Raw genomic sequence first — 22,156 nt, forward strand, 5'->3', positions numbered from 1 at the left:
ATTTGGTGGCTTAAAGCAATGCAGATTTATTCTCATAACTCTGGAGGGTCAAAAGTCTGAATTCAAGGTGTTGGCAGGGATGCATTCCTTTTGGAGGCTTCGGGGGAGAATCTGTTTCCTCACCTTTTCCAGCTCCCTATAGCTGCCCTCATTCCTTAACCTGTAGCCCCTTCCTCCAACTTCCAAGCCAGCAGCTTAGCATTTTCTCCTCTCTCTGACCTCCTGCTTCCCTCTTACAAAAGCTCTTGTAAGTACATCAAGGCCACCTGAATGATCCAGAATAATCTCCCCCTCTCAAGATCCTCACATTAATCACATCTGCAAAATCCCCTCCACTATGTAAGGTAACATATTCACAGGTTCTGGGGATAGGACGGGGACATCTTTTGGGGCGGCTATTCCGCCCACCACATTACAATGTTTATTCCTGCATGATGGGATTATGGGAGATTTTTGTTTTCTTTCATTATCTGTATTTTCTTTTTTCTAAAGTCAACATGTATCATTTGTATAATATTTAAAAGGGGATTTGCTGGGACACCTGGGTGGCTCAGTCGGTTAAGCATCTGCCTTCAGCTCAGGTCATGATCCCAGGGTCCTGGGATCGAGTCCCACATCAGGCTCCTTGCTCAGCGGGGAGCCTGCTTCTCCTTCTGCCTGCCGCTCCCCTGCTTGTGCTCTGACAAATAAATAAAATCTTTTAAAAATAAATAAACAAAATAAAAGGGGGTTTGCTATTAGAGTAACAAAAGTGTTCTAAAATCGGGTTAGGGTGATGGTTACCCAACTCACTACATTTACTAAAAGTCACTGAATTGGGGATGCCTGGGTGGTGCAGTTGGTTAAGAATCCGACTCTTGGTTTCGGCTCAGGTCACGATCTGAGGGTCGTGGGATCAAGCCCTGTGTCGGGCTCTGTGCCCAGCATGGAGTCTGCTTGAGATTCTCTCTCCCTCTCCCTCTGCCCCTCCAGCTCATGCTCTCTCTCTTTAAAATAAATAAATAAATCTTTAAAAGTCACTGAATTGTACACTTAAAATGGATAAATTTTATGGCATATAAATTATACCTCAATAAAACTGTTAAAAAACAAAAAACAAAAAGGGGGAGGTTTGCAATATACATTCAAATGGCTCAACAACAACAGCAACAAACAAAAAAACGTAATTAGAGAAAATAAACACAGCAAGATGTTAACAGTTGATGAATCTAAGAGTTCATCTCACAGTTCTTTCAAATTTGGCGTAGGTCTAAGAATTTCCAAATAGGAAAACAGGCAGTGGAGACAAGAGGAAAGAATAGACCATTTCTAGAAACCAAAGCTATTTGGACATTCAAGTCTTTAGTGGGACTTCAGCTTCCACATTTTGGCCCTCAAGAAGCCCTGACTGCTTGGAAGCAGCCAGCACTCACCTCTTCCTTCCTCTCCATAGCCGAGGTGAGGGGGAACCACAATCCTCCGCTTCTCGCCGATGCAAACACCCAGTAGACCTTCATCCATGCCAGCAATCACGTAGCCCTGCCCAATGTACGTGTCAAAGGTGCGGTTCCGTGAGTAGCTAGAAAGAAGGAAAGAAAGAGGTTCCTCACAACCAACACCACAGCAGCTGGGTACGTTAGTTGGCACCACGAGGCAACAGGAAGGCAGAGCACTCCAGACCCTGGAATAGGCTGAAACTTAGAACGTGAGGACACAGCCTGGAAACAGGCTCCCCTGAGAACCCACATTCCCAAGAACTCACACACACAGAGTGGGAGCAGCTGTGTACAAAAACACTCCCAGAAACAAGCCCTCCCTCCCTCTGGCTTGGTCAGGTTATGGATGGGAAGCACATGACAAGAAGCAACCACACAGAAATGCAGCTACTATACATTGGACTGTGCTTGGTAACCGGGTCAAGTTAATGCAAAAAGCATCCAGGGTGGCCCTTATTAGAAACTAAGAATCTGTCACAAGGACAATGTCTCCAGTATCTAAAGAAGAGAATATCTGGGGACGCCTGGGTGGCTCAGATGGTTAAGCATCTGCCTTCGGCTCAGGTCATGATCCCAGGGTCCTGGGATCAAGCCCCACATCAGGCTTTGTGCTCAGCAGAGAGCCTGCTTCTCCCTCTCCCTCTGCCTGCCTGTCTGCCTCCTTGTGATCTCTCTCTCTCTCTCTCTGTCAAATAAATAAATAAAATCTTTAAAAAAAAAAAGAAGAGAATATCTGTATATATGAGATAGAATATTTGGATTGCCATAAAAGTAACACAAATACGAGAGCAGTTCAACTCTGCAGTCCCTACCAGAGCCTGGATGGCTCTTCCTAATGTAATCCCCGCTCACCAAGCGACCTTCTGGTGAGTTACTTGGGTTTCCCAAGTGCCACTGGCAGGAGGCCCAAGCATTCTGCTCAGGGGAGAGATCCAGCCTTTGTATAAACTGCCAATTGAATCCGATTCCTGAGAGTTTGGTGAGGACAGCAATCAATTCCCCAAAGCCAGATGTTTCTAGAATAAAATAATAAAACTTAATATGCCACGTCTACTACCAAAGTCTGAACCACAGTGATCTGCACTCATGTGGCAAAAAGCCTGTCCTGAAAGAGCCAGTCCGTTCCACCATTACCTCAAACACAGCCAAAGGATGACTGCCTCAGAGACGATGGCCAGCCGAGTGGGGCCAGGGGGATGAAAAGACTGAGCTGTGAGGGGTTCTCCCTCCTCAGTAGCCCTCAGACACCAAACACAAAGCCAAGGGCCGTGAAAAATGACAATAACTGATGATTCTCCTCACCCAGGAAGCCGATCATCTACATAGCCCCCCAGAAGAGGCTATGGAGAAATACCCTTTCCCCCACATTGTGGAGTTCCAGCCCTCAGCCCCTCACATGGGCCAGGAAGGCCAGGATGAGAACACAGCCAAGGAAGGCAGGCTTGGCCCCCTAACATTCTCTCACCTACCCCTGGTTACTAGCTCTCTGGCCAGTACTTGGAGATCATCAGCATTCAGGAAAGAGGAGGACACCTCCCAGATGGGGTTCCTTATAAAGGGACACTAAGCAGTGGGAGATGGCAGGTGCCTCAGAGAAGGTTGAGCCACTGGGTGAAACAGCAAAGGTTCCATGGGGTTGGGGGAGACAGCGGACACTGAGGAGGCGGGATCTGCACAGGGGAAAGCACTGGGGTAACAGTGAGGCCAAGGCCAAGAGGCAGGAAAGAGCCTCAGAAGACGAGAACAAAGGAGCAGAGTGGCCATGAAATGTAGAGAACTTCGAATAACTTTAAAAGAGGGCTTAAATGGGAATCCATCATGTTCCCCAGGGGGTGCTCCCCCAAACTAACTTATGAATTTTGAAACAATTCCAATCAAAATCCGAGTGGTGTGTATGGGGGAGGAGAGGAACTCAAAAATTAATCTGGAAAAAAAAAACAATTTAAAATGATGTTTTGAGGGGCGCCTGGGTGGCTCAGTCTGTTGAGTGTCCTACTCTTGATTTCACCTCAGGTAATAGCCTCGAGGTCATGAGATAGAGCCCCCATCAGGCTCCATGCTCAGCAGGGAGTCTGCTTCTCTTTCTCCCTCTGCCCCTCCCCCTACTTGTGTTCGCTCTCTCTAAAATAAATAAATAAATTTTTTAAATGAATGAATGAATGAATAAAAATTATGTTTTGGGGGCACCTGGTTGACTCAGTCAGGACAGCATGCAACTCTTGATCTCAGGGTCATGGGTTTGAGCCCCACATTGTGGGTAGAGATTACTTAAAAAAAACAAAAAGCCACAAAACTTAAAAATGCTGTTTGGAAGGTACAGGATATAGCAAGCTCTCATTCCTGTAAAAAATTAAACTGAGAGAATGTAAGTATTTCACTGTATATGTGTGGAAGACCTATGAAATTAAAAACACTGGCTTCCTGTGGAGAGAGAAGTACTTGAGTTTGAGCCTCACAATGGGTATAGAGATTATTTTAAAAAAACTAAAATCTTGGGACGCCTGGGTGGCTCAGTCGGTTAAGTGTCTGCCTTCGGCTCAGGTCATGATCCCGGGGTCCTGGGATCGAGCCCCGCATTAGGTTCCCTGCTCAGCGGGGGGCCTGCTTCTCCCTCTGCTGCTCTGCCTGCCCCTTCCCATTTGTGTGCGCGCGCTCTCTGACAAATAAATAAATAATCTTAAAAAAAAAATTTTTAAATCTTCCAAAAAAAAAAAAGTCACATTTTAGACAAGGGAAAAATAGTTTTCAGTAAAGGGTGTTTGAAAAACTAGCTAGCCATCTGGAAAAACATAAAATTAGATCCTTATTGTCACACTGAATACCACAATAAATTCCAGATGGATTGAAGATTTAAACATGAAAGATTTATGAACATGGAGAGACATTGTGGAAGGTTATTAATATTTACCTCAGGGGACTAAAGGGGCTAATGGGAAATTATTACATTTTATTACACATCTTTGTATTGTTTCACTTATACAATAAGAACCTACTACTTTTCTTTAAGTAGGCTCTATGCCCAACATGGGGCTTGAACTCACAACCCCGAGATCAAGAGTCACATGCTCTACCAACTGAGCCAGCCAGGCACCCAACAACATAATACTTTTTATTTTTTTTTATTTATTTTTTTTTTTTTTTAAAGATTTTTTATTTATTTATTTGACAGAGAGAGACAGTGAGAGAGGGAACACAAGCAGGGGGAGTGGGAGAGGGAGAAGCAGGCTTCCCGCAGAGCAGGGAGCCCGATGCGGGGCTCGATCCCAGGACCCTGGGATCATGACCTGAGCCGAAGGCAGACGCTTAACGACTGAGCCCCCCAGGCGCCCCCATAATACTTTTTAAAATAGAAATTTTAATAAAGAATATTTTAAAGGATAAAAATATAAAACCATTAAAGGGGCTTGAGGAAAATATAGACAAATGTTTATATACTCTAGAGGAACAGATTTTTTATTTCTAGCAAGTCCCCAAAGACAGAATATGTAATAATTTATATAAGAATAGAGGACACCATAAAGGAGAAGGTAAATGTATTTAACAACATAAAAAGTTTACATTTAAATAGGTCCAAAATCACAATAACCAAAATAAAAATGCGAATAAACACAGAATATGCTTTTGACAATACACAGTCATCAATGGGTTACTATCTTTAATGTACAGAGGTCTTCTATCTTCAAATCAATAAGGAAAGGACAAATACTAATACCTTCAACATAAAAACAGGCAAAAGATACAAACAGATAAATCACAAAAGAAGATATACAAATGGTCTAGTAATAAACATTTGAAACAATTTCAACCTCAACAGCAATCAAGAAATTCAGATTAAAACTATAAGGTTCCATTTTTCTCCTACAAATTGGCAAAGATAATTTAAAAATGATTCTCAGTGTTACCAAGTTTGAGGAAATGGAGCACTTTTAGACAGTGATGGGGTTTAAAACCTTCCTTGAGGACAACTTCGTTGTGTATATCAAAAACTATAAAAATACATGAAACCTTTGACCCAGAGATTCTTCTAGAAATCTATCCCAAGGAAACAATCTTACGTAGATTTAGCTGCCAAAATAATTACCGCAGCCCTACTTAGAATGTCGAAAGGTAGAAAACAACAGATGGTGACTCTACGTATCATGATAAGCACTGAGCAATGTGTATAATTGTTGAATCACTAGGTTGTACACCTGAAGCTAATATAACTCTGTATGTCAACTACGCTTCAATAACAAAGGGTAGAAAACAGTTGGGATTGATTACCTAAATTAAGGCAAATCCATATAATAGGATATTACACAGCTATCAGGATGGATTAGATCCCAATGCACTAAAATGGAAAGCTTTTTTAAAACCTAATAAAATTGTGGTTCCTGGGGCACCTGGGTAGCTCAGTCGTTAAGCGTCTGCCTTCGGCTCAGGTCATGATCCCAGGGTCCTGGGATCGAGCCCCGCATCGGGCTCCCTGCTCTTTGGGAAGCCTGCTTCTGTGTCTCCCACTCCCCCTGCTTGTGTTCCCTCTCTCGCTGTGTCTCTCTCTGTCAAATAAATAAATAAAATCTTAAAAAAAAAAAATTGTGGTTCCTTTATTTTTTTTTTAAGATTTATTTATTTATTTGACAGAGAGAGAGAAGGCAGAAGGAGGGGCAGAGGGAGAAGGAAAGAGAGAATCTCAAGCAGACTCCCCGCTGAGCACAGAGCCCAAGTTGGGCCTTGATCTCACGACCCTGAGATCATGACCTGAGCTGAAATCAAGAGTCAGGACACTCAACCGACTGAGCCACTTGGGCACCCTGTGGTTCCTTTAATATGGAAAAAAATCTGGTGTACACTAGAAAAAATGGTCTTTTAATTAGATTTTTTCATTTTAATTAATTAATTTAATAGAATTAATAGAATTCCAAGGGAATAATGGACAGAAGCAAGCTCACCAAGTAACAAGTAATAACACACACACACTGAATGTTTTCTGTAATAGAAAAAGAGTAAAGACAACTCAAATGTTTATCAGTAGGGGAAGAGTTAAATTTGGAATACTCACCCAATGAAACACTATGCAGACAGAAAAAATAAATAATTTCTCCCTCTGTATATATATGTATGTATGTATGTAGACATACAGGTTTGTAGGTATGTATGTATTTTTTTATTAAGTAGGCTCCATGCCCAGCACGGAGCCCAATGGGGGGCTTGAACTCACAACCCTGAGATCAAGACCTGAGCTGTGTCTTTATATACTAATATGGAAAAATCCCAAGGTGAAAAAAAAAGCAAGAGGCAGAGTAGTGTATTCTATATACTATATACTGCTATAAAGGGGAGAAAATAAGATAACATCTGTAGTTGTTTATATCTGCATTAGAAAAAAAATCTACACAGTGGAAGAATAAAAAAGAAACTTATTAAGAAAAGTGGTTAATTTTAGGGGTGCCTAGCTGGCTCAGTCAGCGGAGTGTGCAACTCTTGATCTCAGGGTCGTGAGTTCAGGCTCCACATTGGGTGTAAAGCTTACATACATACATAAATGAAAGTAGTTAATTCCAAGTGGCTAGGAGAGAGGGAGATGTGAGGTAGGAAGGGGTGGGTAATAGGACATATCTTAATACACACTTAGTTTTAATTTTGAATCATGTGACTATTACTTTTTCCCCCCAAATCAAATGAAAATTGTAAAAGAACACACCCTAAGAATAGGAAAGATACATCATTCAAACAAAATAATACCATATAAAAATTCTTCTGTACTGTTTTTGGATGACAGAAGAAATCAGAAGTCTACAACCTCAGAGAGACAGGTAGATTGCTGTCACTACCTGTTTGCTCCACAGGAAGCTGCAGAGGTGGTTTCCAAAGAGCTCACGCCACTTGAAAGAGCAAGACAGAGCAAGCTGTCTCTTCAGCCACCTGCACAAGGGCAAGCGAAGCCTCAGAAGCAAAACAGGACTGTGAATAACAACAGAGGCACAGTAATTCGCCTCTGCAGCATCGGGAAGGAAGCTGAAAGCACACAACCCATCTCCTCCAGTAGCCTTTGAAGTTCACAGAGCACTCTTTACGTACCTTCTCTCTTTAACCATCTCTGAGAAAGGTACCAATTACGGGGAGAAAACACTGGTTAAGCATCTGCCTTCGATTCAGGTCATGATCCCAGAGTCCTGGGATCGAGTACCGCATCGGGCTCCCTGCTCCGCAGGAAGCCTGCTTCTCCCTCTCCCCCTCCCCCTGCTTGTGTTCCCTCTCTCGCTGTCTCTCTGTCAAATAAATAAATAAAATATTAAACACACACACACACACACACACTTAAGTTCAGGGAGGTCAAACACTGTCCAAAGTCACCATACACCGGGACGAGAACCCAGGTTTCCTGGTACCAAGTCTGTTCTGTTCTCATACTACCACCCGGACCTCAGTTCTGGCCACTTCCCATCCCGGATGCCATAGCTGGCTTCATTACTTGGATAGTGGAGCACAGCTGTAGGGGACGGTGGGGGGAGGCTGAGTCTCTCCTGTTTTCCTGTAGACTTATATCCCACAGACCCCAAGAAGGAGACCGTTCTAACAGCCTCTGAAGGAATTCAATGTCAGAAAACAAAGCTATGTTGGAGATGAAAATACTAACTACAAATCAGCATTGACAGAGTATTCAGATAATGGTCCAGCCAGAAGTAGACTGTATTTAATAAGACGCTCTGATGAGTGAAGGCTCCAGTTGTTTCCTTACCTGGAATCAAAGAAGGTGCCATCCAGAAGGGTGCCATTGTAATGATACCTGAGAAAGTCCCCACTTTGACTTCGCCGCTCACAGTTTTCTGGGACTACCTTATTCTCAATGGAAATGCCATCCTTGGGGTTATGGAGGTCCAGTAACGCAACATCAAACACCAGGGATGCCTGTCCAGGAATGTCTTTCCCTAGAGGAGAATGAAGGAAGATGATGAAATCAGGACACAAGATTTAGGAAGTACTTTTTTTTTTTTTAAGATTTTATTTGTTTATTTGTCAGAGAGAGAGAGAGAGAGCACAAGCAGGGGGAGCCGGCAGGCAAAGGGAGAAGCAGGCTCCCTGCTGAGCAGGAAGCCTGATGCGGGGCTCGATCCCAGAACCCCAGGATCATGACCTGAGCAGAAGGCAGATGCTTAATGGACTGAGCCACCCCGGTGCCCCCCTAGGAAGTACTTTTAACAACAACTCAACTCCCACTGTGTTGGTGTTACTCATTCCTTGAAGTTTCCAAGTCAAGGAAATAAATGTTCTTTCCCATGCTGGGTGGTCCCCCCTGGTGTCCAACTATGTTCTGTCACCATTGTGTCCATGGTGCCCAACCATGAGCTGGCGGATATGATCTGAACCCTGACTTCTTCAGAAAAAGGAGCAAACTAGTATTAATGACATGCGAGAGACTACTACAACCATATTTTCTATGCTTGTGCTGACAAATCAAGGCTCTATGTGGGTGGTTATGCGCCCACATGCAAACCCAAATACATGCCTCTGTGGGTTCCTGTTTGTGTACAAATGCAAATCAGACATTTAAAGGCATAAATTCTAAACCTTGGACCTGGTTCTACAGAATACTACACAGATTTGTTCTTTGGAACCAACAGCCCAATTTTTCTGAAAAGGCAAAATGCAAAATTCAATTTATTAAGTACATCCAAAACAAGATATAAATAAAATTAAAGCTAGCTAAGAGGGGAAAAAATGGCACCCACAATGCAAAATATAAGTCCTCAAACTGCTTCCATCTCACTTCTAGATGGTACTGCTTCTTTTGGATGCTCCCAACAGTGGGGACTTCGTGAATATCCGCAAAATGATCATCTACATGAAGAGATTATTGGGTACTAGCTCCTCAAGCAAAGATCAACATCAAGCAAAAATAATTCAATCCAGTCCTTTGAGATAAAGGAAGTTAACTGACAAACCACCTACCTCAACACTCTTACCTGCCATTTGTTATACCTTGCAAAGGAGGAGGCCTGGGCAAGTGAGTGACACAGCACATCAAGCCTGAGTTCCTTCAATTGGCTCCTTGGCAGAGCTCCCCCCCCTTTCCCCTCAGGGGAATAACACAATCTGCTGAAAGTGGCTGCTGAGTCAGCCTCTGGAATGTAAGGTGTGGTCAATCCCCAAAGTGTGTGTATGGGTGTGTGTGTAACAGAATATGAATCTTTTATACTTTTCTGTAGTTTTTAATTTAGGAGAAAAAAGAAAGCCTTAAAAGTAACTCCAGAGTTGAAATTTTTCTAGCATTATCATGTACTAATTGAATATTTGGTTTTTAAATAACAACTTTATCATGATATAATTTCTATACCATACATATTCACCTATTTAAAGTTATACCTGGGGCGCCTGGGTGGCTCAGTAGGTTAAATGTCTGACTCTTGATTTTGGCTCAGGTCACGATCTCAGAGTTGTGAGATCGAGCCCCTCGTCAGACTCGTGCTGGGTGTGGAGCCTGCTTAAGATTCTCTGTCTCCCTCTCCCTCTGCCCCTCCCCACCCTCTCTTAAATAAATAAACAAACACAGTTACACCTGGATAGCTGAGCACAGTATTAAATAATAGATATTTCAAATAAGCTATTTTAAATATTCCTCAAATTAGGCCAGACATCTAGTTTTATTATGTATGATGTATGCATCTGGATGACATCAGAAGAATTTAAGAGCCAAGGGAAATGAACTTCTACTGGCTAAGGATGAGACCACCAGAGTATCAATCAGAATAACAACATGTCTTGGGGAGGGGCGAATTAAGACATATTTACAGCAGTTGTTTTCAAATTTTATTTTTCTTTTAGCAAGGAATCCCCACCCCTGCTTTTTGAAGGACTGTCTGCAGATCCTCAGCAATAAAAGGGGAGGTGGACAGGGGAGAAGACTGAGCCCCATTTCCTCCTCTCTCCTCCTGCTCTGTAGACATACACGGCCAGGAAACATAGCTTGGAAAACATTATGTTAGGGTTATTCTAAGTCCGGTATCACAGTCAGTAAACTTAAACGCATCATGTTTCCATTTTAATTCTTAACTACATATACCTGCTTGTTTAAATGCCAGGAGGTTCTCCTTGTTGTGTTAGCCTGTCAGTGTGATTAAATATGCCTGAAATTAAAATATGAGTAACTGCAAAGTTCCATTTACCAGCCAATATTCTGTTTTCTCCCTTCAAAAAGGACACTAGTTCGAATTCATGTTTTTCTTCCAACATGATGCTTTGCATCTGTCCAGAGGGAACAAATGTCACAGGTAGAACCCACTGTGGAGGTACAAATCGGGGGGCAGGGGGATGGCAATTCTGGCATCATATACTAAATTTCTACCTTGAGATCTATAACCTTTGGACTTTCTAGTTCAAATCTCATTTCACAGATGGGAAAATGCAGGCGGGAGAGGCTGGTGCCCAAGGTTACAGCTTATGAGGCAGTGGCAGATGCTTTACTTATGAATGCCAATGACCATGAATAAGTGGAAGTTTCCACAATTCAGTGATGAGACGGTAGATGATTTAGACTAGCACTGCCCAACGGAACTTTCTACAGTGATGGAAATGCTCTGTATCTGCACTGCCCAGGATAGTAGCCCTCAGCAACATGTGGCTCTTAAGTACAAGAAATGTGGCAGTGTGGCTAAGGCACAGAATTTTAGATTTTACTTAATTTTAGTTTATTTTAAATTTAACTATAAAGAGCCCTATGTCATTAGTGGCTACTCTATTGGACAGTGCAAGTCGAGACCAAAAGGTCTGGTAGGTTTCATGTGGTAAGTTGAATTCATCACAGCAATAAAAATAAGGACAGATGAGGGGCGACTGGCTGGCTTAGTCGGCAGAGCATGTGACTCTTGATCTTAGGGTAGTGAGTGGGGACCCCACATTGGGTATAGAGATTACTAAAAAATAAAATCTTTAGGGGTGCCTGGGTGGCTCAGTCGTTAGGCGTCTGCCTTCGGCTCAGATCATGATCCCGGGGTCCTGGGATCGAGCCCCGCGTCGGGCTCCCTACTCAGTAGGGAGCCTGCTTCTCCCTCTCCTCCCTGCTCATGCTCTCTGTCACTATTTGTCTCTCTCTCTCTCAAATAAATAAATAAAATCTTAAAAAATAAAATAAAATAAAATCTTTAGGGGTGCCTGGGTGGCTCAGTGGGTTAAGCGTCTGCCTTCAGCTCAGGTCATGATCCCAGGGTCCTGGGATCGAGCCCTGAGTCAGGCTTCCTGCTTAGCAGGGAGTCTGCTGCTCCCTCTCCCTCTGCAGCACCCCCTGCTTGTGGTCTCACCCTCGCTCTCTCTTAAATAAACACATAAAATATTTTAAAATAAATAAATAAAATATTTTTTAAAAAAATAAGGACAGACGAGAGTAGCTTGAAGAATGAGAAAGACTTACCATCTCCATCTTCTCCATAGGCCAGGAAAGGAGGTATGGTGATGATGCGCTTTTCCCCCACACACATCCCCAACAGCCCTTTATCCATTCCAGGAATCAGCCAGCCAATGCCCACATATGTGTCATATGTTTTCATGCGATTATGACTGAAAACCAATGAGAGAGGGGGAAAGTTCCATGCTACTGAGGGTGTTTCCAACTCATTCCTCAATAAGGCTTTAAGTACCCACTTATCAGCTAAATAGTGAAACTATACCCATCCCTGACGACAGGCATTTTTGGATCTTTGTTCCCAAAGACAGCAGAAGTCCTCAAAGTTAGAAGAAATGAAAATCGTGTAATTAAATCACAGTGACTCAGAAAACCAGGCCTGCTACTCTATCTAACCAAATACGCTATAACAACAGGAAAGCCCTAAGGGTTCACTGTTCTCTAGCTTAGCACCTTACTCCTAGCACTTGTCCATAGCTTCATAAACATTCAGGCTTCCCCTCTTCCTTCCATGGGAAAACTATAAAAATGGACCCAAAAAATGCATCAACCGTCTTGGAAATAGGGCCCTTCGCTTAATGATGAGCTCCCAAAACAGTTAATTTAGATAAACACTGTTCCTACGTTTCTGTAAAATGTATTAAAATTTTGATTCTGGCTTTATGGAGCATGACACATTAACCAAAAGCCATGAGTGAAGGAGTTGACATTAATGGAAATTGGGAAGAGTCTCTCTTCTGGTTTCTCCACGGGCATAAAAAGCAGGGGAGACAGAAGGAACTAAGGGGCATTTCACCGATACTACTTGGAATGGCGGCACTTACCTTGAATCAAACAGTGTCCCATCCAAGAACGTTCCATTGTAGTGGTACCTTACGAAATCAGACACCTGGATGGTCCGAGGGCAACTGGGAGGGGTGAAATAAGTGTGAACCTGAACTTGATCTTCAGAATTCCAAATGTCCATCAGGAGTACATCAAAATGAAGAACTGAATCTGGGGGGATCACACCAGCTAAAAATTAAAGAGAATTTGCACTGAGAAGCTGCTGCCTTTCAGGCCAGACGAATAAACACCTAGGATGCTGCCCAGGTGTTCAAGGGAGTCACTGAACAATTCCAAAATGGGTCATGCTCCCTCTCCCTCTTTCCTCCAAATAAAATGGAAAGAAATGAGAAAAAAATGGTCTTCCTCTCAACAAGGGTGACATTCAATTCACCTGTGTTAATAACAACTTCTTTTATATCTAGAAGAAATGAACCAAAGATGAAATTTTAGCTCTGTGTGTGTGTGTGTGTGTGTGTGTGTGTGTGTGTGTGTGTGTGTTCACTGCTTCTCACTGTCCTCGATTTAAAGCTTCTGAAGATTCTCTGATCTGCCTGACTGAATACCCTTCAAATGTTCTGGTTGTTTCTGCAAATGTGTTTACAAACATGGAACAAAAACTTACAAACTCCTTCACTTCCATAGGCAAGCTTTGGGGGGATCTTCACAAAGCGCCTCTCATTTACACACATCCCAACCAGAGCGTGGTCCATGCCTGCAATCAGTTGTCCTTTTCCCACAAACACGTTGAAAGTGGAGTCTCTGTCATAGCTGAAGACCCAAGAGGTACAGAAAAAGAAAAGTGTAAGTTAATCCTTCCCTTAGTGAAACCAAACAGTGAAAATGTACCCATGGACAGAGTGAGGTCACTGTAAAGCAAAAACAGCCTGGAGAGGAGTTACCGACATAGGAAATGTCTTCACTAACGGTACTTCATTGGCTGGAATTTTTTAATTACTTTGAACATTGTCAGCAAATCTAGTTAGATAAGCAACCCTCCTTATATATATCATTTTGCAAAGTAGCTACCAATACTTCCACAAAAGTTTATTCCATTTCTATGTAATCGGTATTTAAAAGCAACAACATAAGATACTAACGCTCCAGTTAACATATATATCTGATTGTTCTTTTTTTTCCTTAAGTCTGTAAGTTAAAGACGCAGCATGGTGTAGCATAAAGGATACTTAAACTCTCTTAAACTGTTTCCTCCACCGCAAAATGGGAATAACAATAAGAGCCATCCCAAGATCTATACAATATCACTGTGCTCGTTTTGGCAGCACATATACCAAGATCTATACAATATTACAATCTGAAAAGTGCTCAGAAAACCTCAGAGTTATGTCAATATTACTATAATTATTACAGGTAATGGGAAGTCTGATACAGTCTTGAAATCACAAACATATGTGATTTAAAGGCTGGCTGGTGATGGCCTTAGGTTGGAAGATAAATAATGGAACTGTGGCCAACATCCATGCTCTCATCCTTTTTAATGTCAAATTCTGCATCCAACAAGTGTTTGCCTATTAGGAGACTGTGCTAGGTGCTTTGGAGGATATAAAAAAGTCCAAGGCATGGCTCTTGCCTATTAAAAAAAAAAACCTAGCAGAGATACCCAGAGTTTCAAATACTGTGTTTAAGAAAATAACTACAGGGCTTGGTTTATAATAATGAAACACTGGAAATAACTTAGAAATTTCAAAGGTATGGCACTGATTGCATTTAAGGCAAGGTCATATAATAAAACACTCAGTGGCCATTTAAAAATACCAGATTTATATCCATTGGCACAGAAGGACATATATAGTAACAGAAGTGCAGATTACAGAGCCACAGTATCAAATAATTCTATTTTTTTTTTTTAAAGATTTTATTTATTTGAGAGAGAGAGAATGAGAGAGAGAAAGCACATGAGACGGGGGAGGGTCAGAGGGAGAAGCAGACCCCCCGCCGAGCAGGGAGCCCGATGTGGGACTCGATCCCAGGACTCCAGGATCATGACCTGAGCTGAAGGCAGTCGCCTAACCAACTGAGCCACCCAGGCGCCCAAATAATTCTATTTTGAATTTATATATATAGATGCATATGAAAAAATCCACTAGGTGATACATAAAAACATTAATAATGGTAATCTATAAGTAGGGGATTTCGGGTGGTTTAATTCTCTCTTACTTTTCAAAATGATCATGTAATATTCATGTAAGAAAATATTAAGAACTGTTGGGGGGCGCCTGGGTGGCTCAGTCGATTAAGTGTCGCACTCTTTTTTTTTTTTTTTTAAAGATTTTATTTATTTGACAGAGAGAGCACAAGCAGAGGGAGAGGGAGAAGCAGGCTCCCTGCTGAGCAAGGAGCCCAATGTGGGACTCGATCCCAGGACCCTGGGATCATGACCTGGGCCGAAGGCAGCCGCTTAACCAACTGAGCCACCCAGGCGTCCCAAGTGTCGCACTCTTAATTCTGGCTCAGGTCATGGTCTCAGGGTCGTGGGATGGAGGACCGCATCAGGCTCCGCGCCCAGCATGGAGTCTTCTTGAGATTCTTTCCCTACCTCTCCCTCTGCCCCGCCTGCCACGCTCTCTCTCTGTCTCTCTCAAATAAAAAAATAATAATAAAATAAAATAAAAAGAGCTGTTGGAATTTACCTTGCAGCCCTTCATTTGGTAAAATACTTCCTCATTTTCCCTAATGAACAGCTTGGAAGAGCAGCACATTCTACTTCACCACCCATCAGGGCAGCTTCCTCAGACCTGCCCCTTTTTTTCTTCCTCCTCCTAGTTTTACAACTCATTTTAATAGCCTTCCGTTCGCAGGGTCAGGGAGAAGAAAGCAAGACTCCAAGTTCAGGTCAGCAAGCCAGAGGACAAAAACACATGCTCAGCTTTGTGCCCAAGACAGCTTTACACCTCCACCCTCCATCTCCAGGGAGCAACACCCCGCCCCCAGGAATGCCAGCTCTTTAATTTCACTTGGCTGGGGACTTGCCATGCCCCGAACCACCATCCAACTGCTGCGTTTATATTAATAATGAACCAGAACTGGAAGCTTCAAAGCCATCCCGGGTACAGAACATATGCAAACAGCTACGTTTGTTCCAGGATGGAGCACCCCCCCTTTATAAATAAAGGCTGGAAACCACTTTATAAATAAATCTTTCATCCATGGAACCTGAATACAGTTCCCAAATTTAATAAGAGTTTTTAATAATAACTACCACTTAGAGAGTGTTTATTATGTGTGGGGCACGGTGGCAAACTAAGCTTTTCCACATGCTATTCCCATTTAATCATCACACAACACTTCAAGGTGGGTGCTGATACTCAGGCACCTTGGAGGTGACAGGCTAACAATGTTAGCCAAGTGGGGGGAAAGCTAGAACCCAGGTCTATCTGACCCTTAACCTCCTAGCGCAGGGCCTGCCCCCTAGGTGGTATATAAAAACTGTTGTTGCCTTGCAGTATTCATATCTTCATTTGACTGCCTAAGCAGAGTGCTAAAAACAAAAATACACCTTTCTGAAAGAAGAGTTATAATTTACATATGTGAGAAACTAACAATGCAAGACTAGTCTTATCTCCTGCTTAAAACTGACCATCTGGAAAAATAAAGTTCTGAGTAAATCTGTGCTGATCAGCACAACTGGCACAAATTAATATGCAGTGTCAAGCCCAGAACTGGTTATGAAAATTATTTCTGCAAGCGCTGGAATGAGCACTTAATATAGCCTGTCCCCGTATCTGGCTGATTTATACCTTTTGCAGACGTCCCAGTTGAGGTCCTGCAAGAAACAGATGATACACCCGAAACTAGGCAGCTCCAGGAAAGTTTAATGAAGGGGCTGTGTGCAAAGGAGTGTGCAGGGTACAGAGAACACAGGAACAATGTGGTTATCTCTGGGGACAAGTAGAGAGTGCATTGTCAGACCTGGGCTTGAAGGATCCAGGGACAGAGAAGGTTCAGGGCCAGCTGACAGAGGCTTAGCTAGGCCCTCTAGTCTAAGGACACAAATGGTGGAGACTCAGGGAGTCAAGGGAATAAATATCCCCACCTCACTCTCCTCCCTCTGATCTCCCGCTGCTACCCCACTGGCTGAACCCAACCAGGAGCCAGATGACGAGGGGGTCATTGATATAACCCATACTAAGTACATGTAGTTCATACAGCCTCATAGAGCAAAAAGCAAGTAGATCAGAAGGAGAGGGAACCTAGAAAGGCAAATGGAAATCACCTAGCACATCCAACACCCCCCTTTCCTCCCCATCAGCTTGTTTTTCTCCCCTGTTCATTCACTGCTGTAAACCCTTCGATTGCTTCTACTTTCTCTTGCCCCAAGGGGGTGATGAGAGGTGGCTGCAGCATCCTCTGATGATGCCCTTCCCGTTCACTGGCCCAAGGATCACTAAGACAGGAGACATCACATAAAACCCATCATATGCAAGTCATTAAACCGTCTACACATGAGCACGCATGATCGTGCAGCATATTCCTCAGGATGAGTAACTACCTCTGTGGCTGCATTCTTGAAGCGTAAATACTGTGGCTCTATTTCTAAACATAGGTTTCAATCTGCAGTGATGGTGAACTTTTAAAAGAATATATGTCTGGGCACCTGGGTGGCTCAGTTGGTTAAGCGTCTGCCTTCGGCTCAGGTCACGATCCCAGGGTCCTGGAATCGAGTTCCGTGTCAGGCTCCCTACTTGTGTGCCTCTCCCTCTGCCTCTCACCCCTCACTCGTGCTCTCTTGCTCATTCTCTCTCTCTTAAATAAATAAAATCTTTAAAAAAAAGAAGAAGAAGAAGAAGAAGAACATATGTCATGGGGAGCCTGGCTGGCTCAGTCAGAAAAGCACACAACTCTTGATCTTGGGGTCATGAGTTCGAGCCCCACATTGGGTGTAGAGATTACTTAAATAAATAAATATTAAAAATAGATAAATAAAAATAAAAGAACATATGTCAAACTGAACATACTTCCTCCCTAGAGTCCCCAAAGCCCATTCCTTCCCCCAAGTTCCTACGCTCCTCTTCGTGAAAAAACAAAACAAAACAAAAAACAACTTAGGAAAACAGAGAGAAGACCGTTGCTGTCAAGAGCTGGCAACAAAATTTTGGAAGATGGAATGGGAACAGAAGTGTAGGATCTGACGTAGTAGGGAAGAAACAGAATCTAGGGGAAGCAGAGAGGACCTGGCCGAGGGGACCTGGCCGTGTGCCACCCTGAGTCTGCAGAGGTGCAGGGTGGAAGGTGGCAGCACAGAGGGAAGCCTGGAGCTTGCAAGTCTGCCTCCATAACAGCTACACCCCACTCCCAGCCCCTGCCCCTCCTAGCAGCTTGGCAACTATAGTTTTAAGCTTTATGGAATTACTCACCTGATTTTAAAAACTCTGTATGTATGCAAAAGTAATATAGGATACTACGTTTAAAAATTAAATTAACTGTTAAAACTTTTGACAAAAATTCATATATGCTTATACTACTTGTTGCTGAGATTATTTTGATCTCAGATCCAGAAACAAAGGAAAAATGGCCATTACAGAAGGGAGGGAAAGCTGCCTTGAGGTTAGAACTGAAGTCCTGCTCAGCTACGAGAGGACATGTCAGCTTGCTCTATATGCCAATTTTAGAATCAGTTTAGACAAATAAAGGCTGAATACGATACTTTCCCCCCATCTTTACTGAGGTATAATTGACAAATAAAAATTGCATCTATTTAAAGTGTATGATCTGATGTTTTGATGATATATGTATACAGTGTGAAATAATCACCACAATCAAGCTAATTCACATATCTCACATAGTTACCATTGTCTTTCTTTTCTGTGGTGAGAACACTTTAGGTTTACCCTGTCAGTAAATTTCAAGTATAAATAAAGTATGCTTAAATTTCAAGTATACAGTACAATATCATTAATTATATTCACCATGCTATCAATTAGACTGAATTCATTTCTTTGAACATTAAAGAGACTGCCATATGGGGCGCCTGGGTGGCTCAGTCATTAAGCGTCTGCCTTCAGCTCAGGTCATGATCCCAGGGTGCTGGGATCGAGCCCCACGTTGGGCTCCCTGCTCAGCGGGGAGTCTGCTTCTCCCTCTGCCACTCCCCCTGCTTGTGTTCCCTCTCTCACTGTGTCTCTCTCTGTCAAATAAATAAATAAAAATCTTAAAAATAAAAATAAAAAAATAAAGAGACTGCCATATTTTGAGAATTCATAACAGGAGGGAAGCAAGATAATAAAGATCCAGCCACTGGGCATGGGAACCATGTTTGGGGTGCCTGAAAGTTGGTCTAGTCTCAGGCCAACTCAGATGACTGGCTCGCCTGGGACCTACCTGACAGGAGGACTATGGTTCTGGCAGAGCCATCCCTGAACGGGGCTGAAACATGCATGAAATGTACGAAAGCAGAAACTTACCTCCTAGCTGTTAGTCTCCCTCTGAGATGACCCAGGTAAGATGCAACACCTTCCCCTGGCTGAGTTCCACCACTGAGCCCACATGCAAACTTGAAAAATCTGACTTTTCTGCCTCCCACCTCTCTCCCCACACCACATGCTCTCAAAGGTGACTCTGGGCTCCCAGACTCTTTGCCCAAGATTATTTCCCCCAAACAACCACCTCTACCAGCTGCTAACAAGCCGTGGCAGGGGAAAAGGCAAGCCGTTAATGAACTGGCTAACTATCAGCCGTTAATGAACTGACTATCGGCCACCAAATGGAAAAATGAAGAACGCTGCAATAGAGGAAAAGAGAGAAGGTGAGGGAGGAGAGACGAAGGAGTAAGAGTGAAGAGGAGGGAAAGAACACATCCATTCTTGCCTCCAAAGAGGATCACACCCTAAAATGCGAGCAGTTGGCACGTTAAAATATCATTAAGAGAAAAACTGTGCAAAGCAAAGTGAAATCATTCCACAGCTATTGTGGATTTTTGTTTTTCAGCAACTGCACAAGTTAAAATATTAGATCTCTATAAATCTTATTCTACACAAGTTCTCAGCGAGTAAAATATAGCCTAATTAAATAATCAATATCAATGCACAGTCGCTCGCAATGACCCACAAATGAAAATTAAAAGCTATAACATTAAGTCTTCACAGGGTGTTTTTGTTTTTGTTTTTTTTAAAGACAGCCGGCTTCAAGGTTTTATTTATTTGAGAGAGAGAGAGAGCAAGTGCAAGCAGGGGGCAGGTGGAAGAGAGGGGAAAAAAACCCCAAGCAACCACAGGGCTCCATCTCACGACCCATGAGATCATGACCTGAGCTAAAACCAAGAGTCGGATGTTTAACCAACTGAGCCACCCAGGCGCCCCTGCAGGTGAATGGCCTCAAGAGACCCTAGTAAGTACTGCCTGGAGGCTAGGCTCTTTCCCTAAAGTAGGCAGAGACACACTGGGCTAAAGCGCATCCATAGGAGGAGCTGCTATTCAGATTCACACTTTAAAAGCTCCCTGCCTAAGTGAGCCTTGTCATGACCTGATCCGTCGCCCCATCACCACTTAGCTTCTCCAGTCCACCCTGACACCATCTGCGGTGCTGCCCAGCTCCCTGGCTCTTCTCAGAACCCATCCTCCAGAAGGGGTGAGGCTTAACACCCCTTTCACTCAATACCCACCAGGTATTAACGGTAGGTACTCAACAAATACTTGTTGAATGAATAAATATATAAAATTAAGCAGACCTCTGTTTATAAGTCTTTGATAGGTACTCAACAAATATTTGTTGAATGAATAAATATATAAAATTAAGCAAACCTCTGTTAATAAGTCTTTGATTCTTTTAGAGCAAGAGTTCTCAAAGTGTAGTCCTCAGACCGGCAGCCAAAGAATCATCGGGGAACTTAGAAATGCAAATAAATTCTCAGGCCCCACCCAGACCTACCGATTCAGGAACTGGGTAGAACAAGCTCTCCGGGTGATTGTGATGCGTGTACAGTTTGAGCACCACTGTGTTAGAGCATCCCACCCAACAGGGCATGTGGTAGGCACACAAAAATATTTACTGCATATCGGGACCTTGAGGGTCCGCACACAAGCCTGGAGGCTGTGAAGGCACTGACCAGATGCTAGGTTTGCCTGCTAAGGATAACAGGAACATGTTTAATTTCAGTCACCAGAAGGAAATCAGAGCAAGCGAAGAGGCCGTCCCCCTCACCCTTATTGCTAGGAAGGCTATGGAACTCCTAAAAAAGCTGAATCAGGAGTAGCTGACAAGGAGCTCCCAAGAGCTGGAGAGTGTGAGCAGGAGCCCCCCGGAAACTCTAGCCTGGAAGCTGCTGTCTTCCTCGGTCTAGAGCAGTAGCCACATGAACAAGCCCACGGAAGCTCCGGAATAAAATGAAACCGCGTCCAAACCAGTGGCCAAGGGCTATAGGGTTGGCAAGTGCAAATGCTCAAAAACTGAAAAGATACTAACTGCCCCCAAGTGCCAGGCAGAGAGGCAGGAAGAAAGCTCGATGAAAAGAGAAGCCCTTTGTGGCTTATGACTCTGGTCAGGGTGACAGGCGTTTTCTTCCGAGCAAAACCTCCAAATCAGCAGCCAGAATGCCAGATACCTCAGATTTCTCCTCCTCTAAGCTCTTTGGGCAGGAATAGCAAAGTTGTGCCTTAATGCTTCATAAATTCCCAAAGGAACGGAGGCCCTAGAGAAAAACTCACTCTACTGAAACACCTACTGTGTGTCCTGCCCTTTCCACACCACTGTCCACACTGCAGCCACAGAAACCTCTGATCCCTCAACACCCCTGATTAAAATTCTTCAATGGCTTTCCATTGTCCTAGACAAAGTCCAAATTCCATAGCCGGGCAGAAAAGATCTCTCAAAGTCGGGCCCAGCCTTCCTTCCTCTCCAGCCTCCTCCTTTTCCCTGGCCTTTCCCTGTCCATCACTCCCCCACCCCCGCTCCAAACTCAGGCCGTGGTGAACAGCTTTCACAGCCCCCCACACAAGGTTCCCACCGCCAGGCCTCTGCATCGGCTCTGCCCTCCACCAGCCACATCCTTTCTTCCCTCCACAGCCCTCACCCCTCCGCTCAGCCCTGGTCAATTTTTGTTGCTGTTGTTTGTTTATTTTTTTTAAGATTTATGTTTATTTTAGAGAGACAGAGAGAGCATGAGCGAGAGGGGCAGAGGGAGAGGGAGAGAGAATCTCAAGCCGACTCCACGCTGAGCACTGTAGGGTCCCATCTCATGACCCTGACTGAGATCAGGACTTGAGCCGAAACCAAGAGTCAGCCGCTCAACCGCTTGCACCACCCAGGCGCCCCAGCCCTGGTCAGTTTTAATCATCTTCAGGTCTTATCCTTGCAAACCTGGAATTCCATCCCGACCACTCTCTCTCTCTCTTTCTCTCTGACCCCATGCAACATACAGTTGAGCTTTCTGTGTGTTTCCACAGCTTCTTGCCTTTCTTTCATTATATATATGCATAGACTATGGACCACATATAGACTCTGGCCCTACGCTGCTTAAGTTCAA

The 22,156-nt window shown here is 43.5% G+C and overlaps 1 protein-coding gene across 1 annotated transcript in view; it reads right to left on the bottom strand.

Annotated features, from left to right (window-relative positions):
• FKBP9 (FKBP prolyl isomerase 9) overlaps positions 1 to 22,156 on the bottom strand; it is a 38,186-nt gene that overhangs the window by 13,063 nt on the left and 2,967 nt on the right. The window contains exons 2-6 of the mRNA XM_032401809.1: positions 13,304 to 13,449; positions 12,678 to 12,867; positions 11,863 to 12,008; positions 8,197 to 8,386; positions 1,413 to 1,558 (exon numbers count right to left, since the gene is read on the bottom strand). Coding sequence (XP_032257700.1) covers positions 1,413 to 1,558; positions 8,197 to 8,386; positions 11,863 to 12,008; positions 12,678 to 12,867; positions 13,304 to 13,449 — 818 coding nt within the window. The remainder of the gene's footprint in view (positions 1 to 1,412; positions 1,559 to 8,196; positions 8,387 to 11,862; positions 12,009 to 12,677; positions 12,868 to 13,303; positions 13,450 to 22,156) is intronic.

The sequence above is a fragment of the Phoca vitulina genome, unplaced genomic scaffold (genome assembly GCF_004348235.1).
Source record: "Phoca vitulina isolate PV1807 unplaced genomic scaffold, GSC_HSeal_1.0 scaffold4, whole genome shotgun sequence".
Lineage (NCBI taxonomy): Eukaryota > Metazoa > Chordata > Mammalia > Carnivora > Phocidae > Phoca > Phoca vitulina.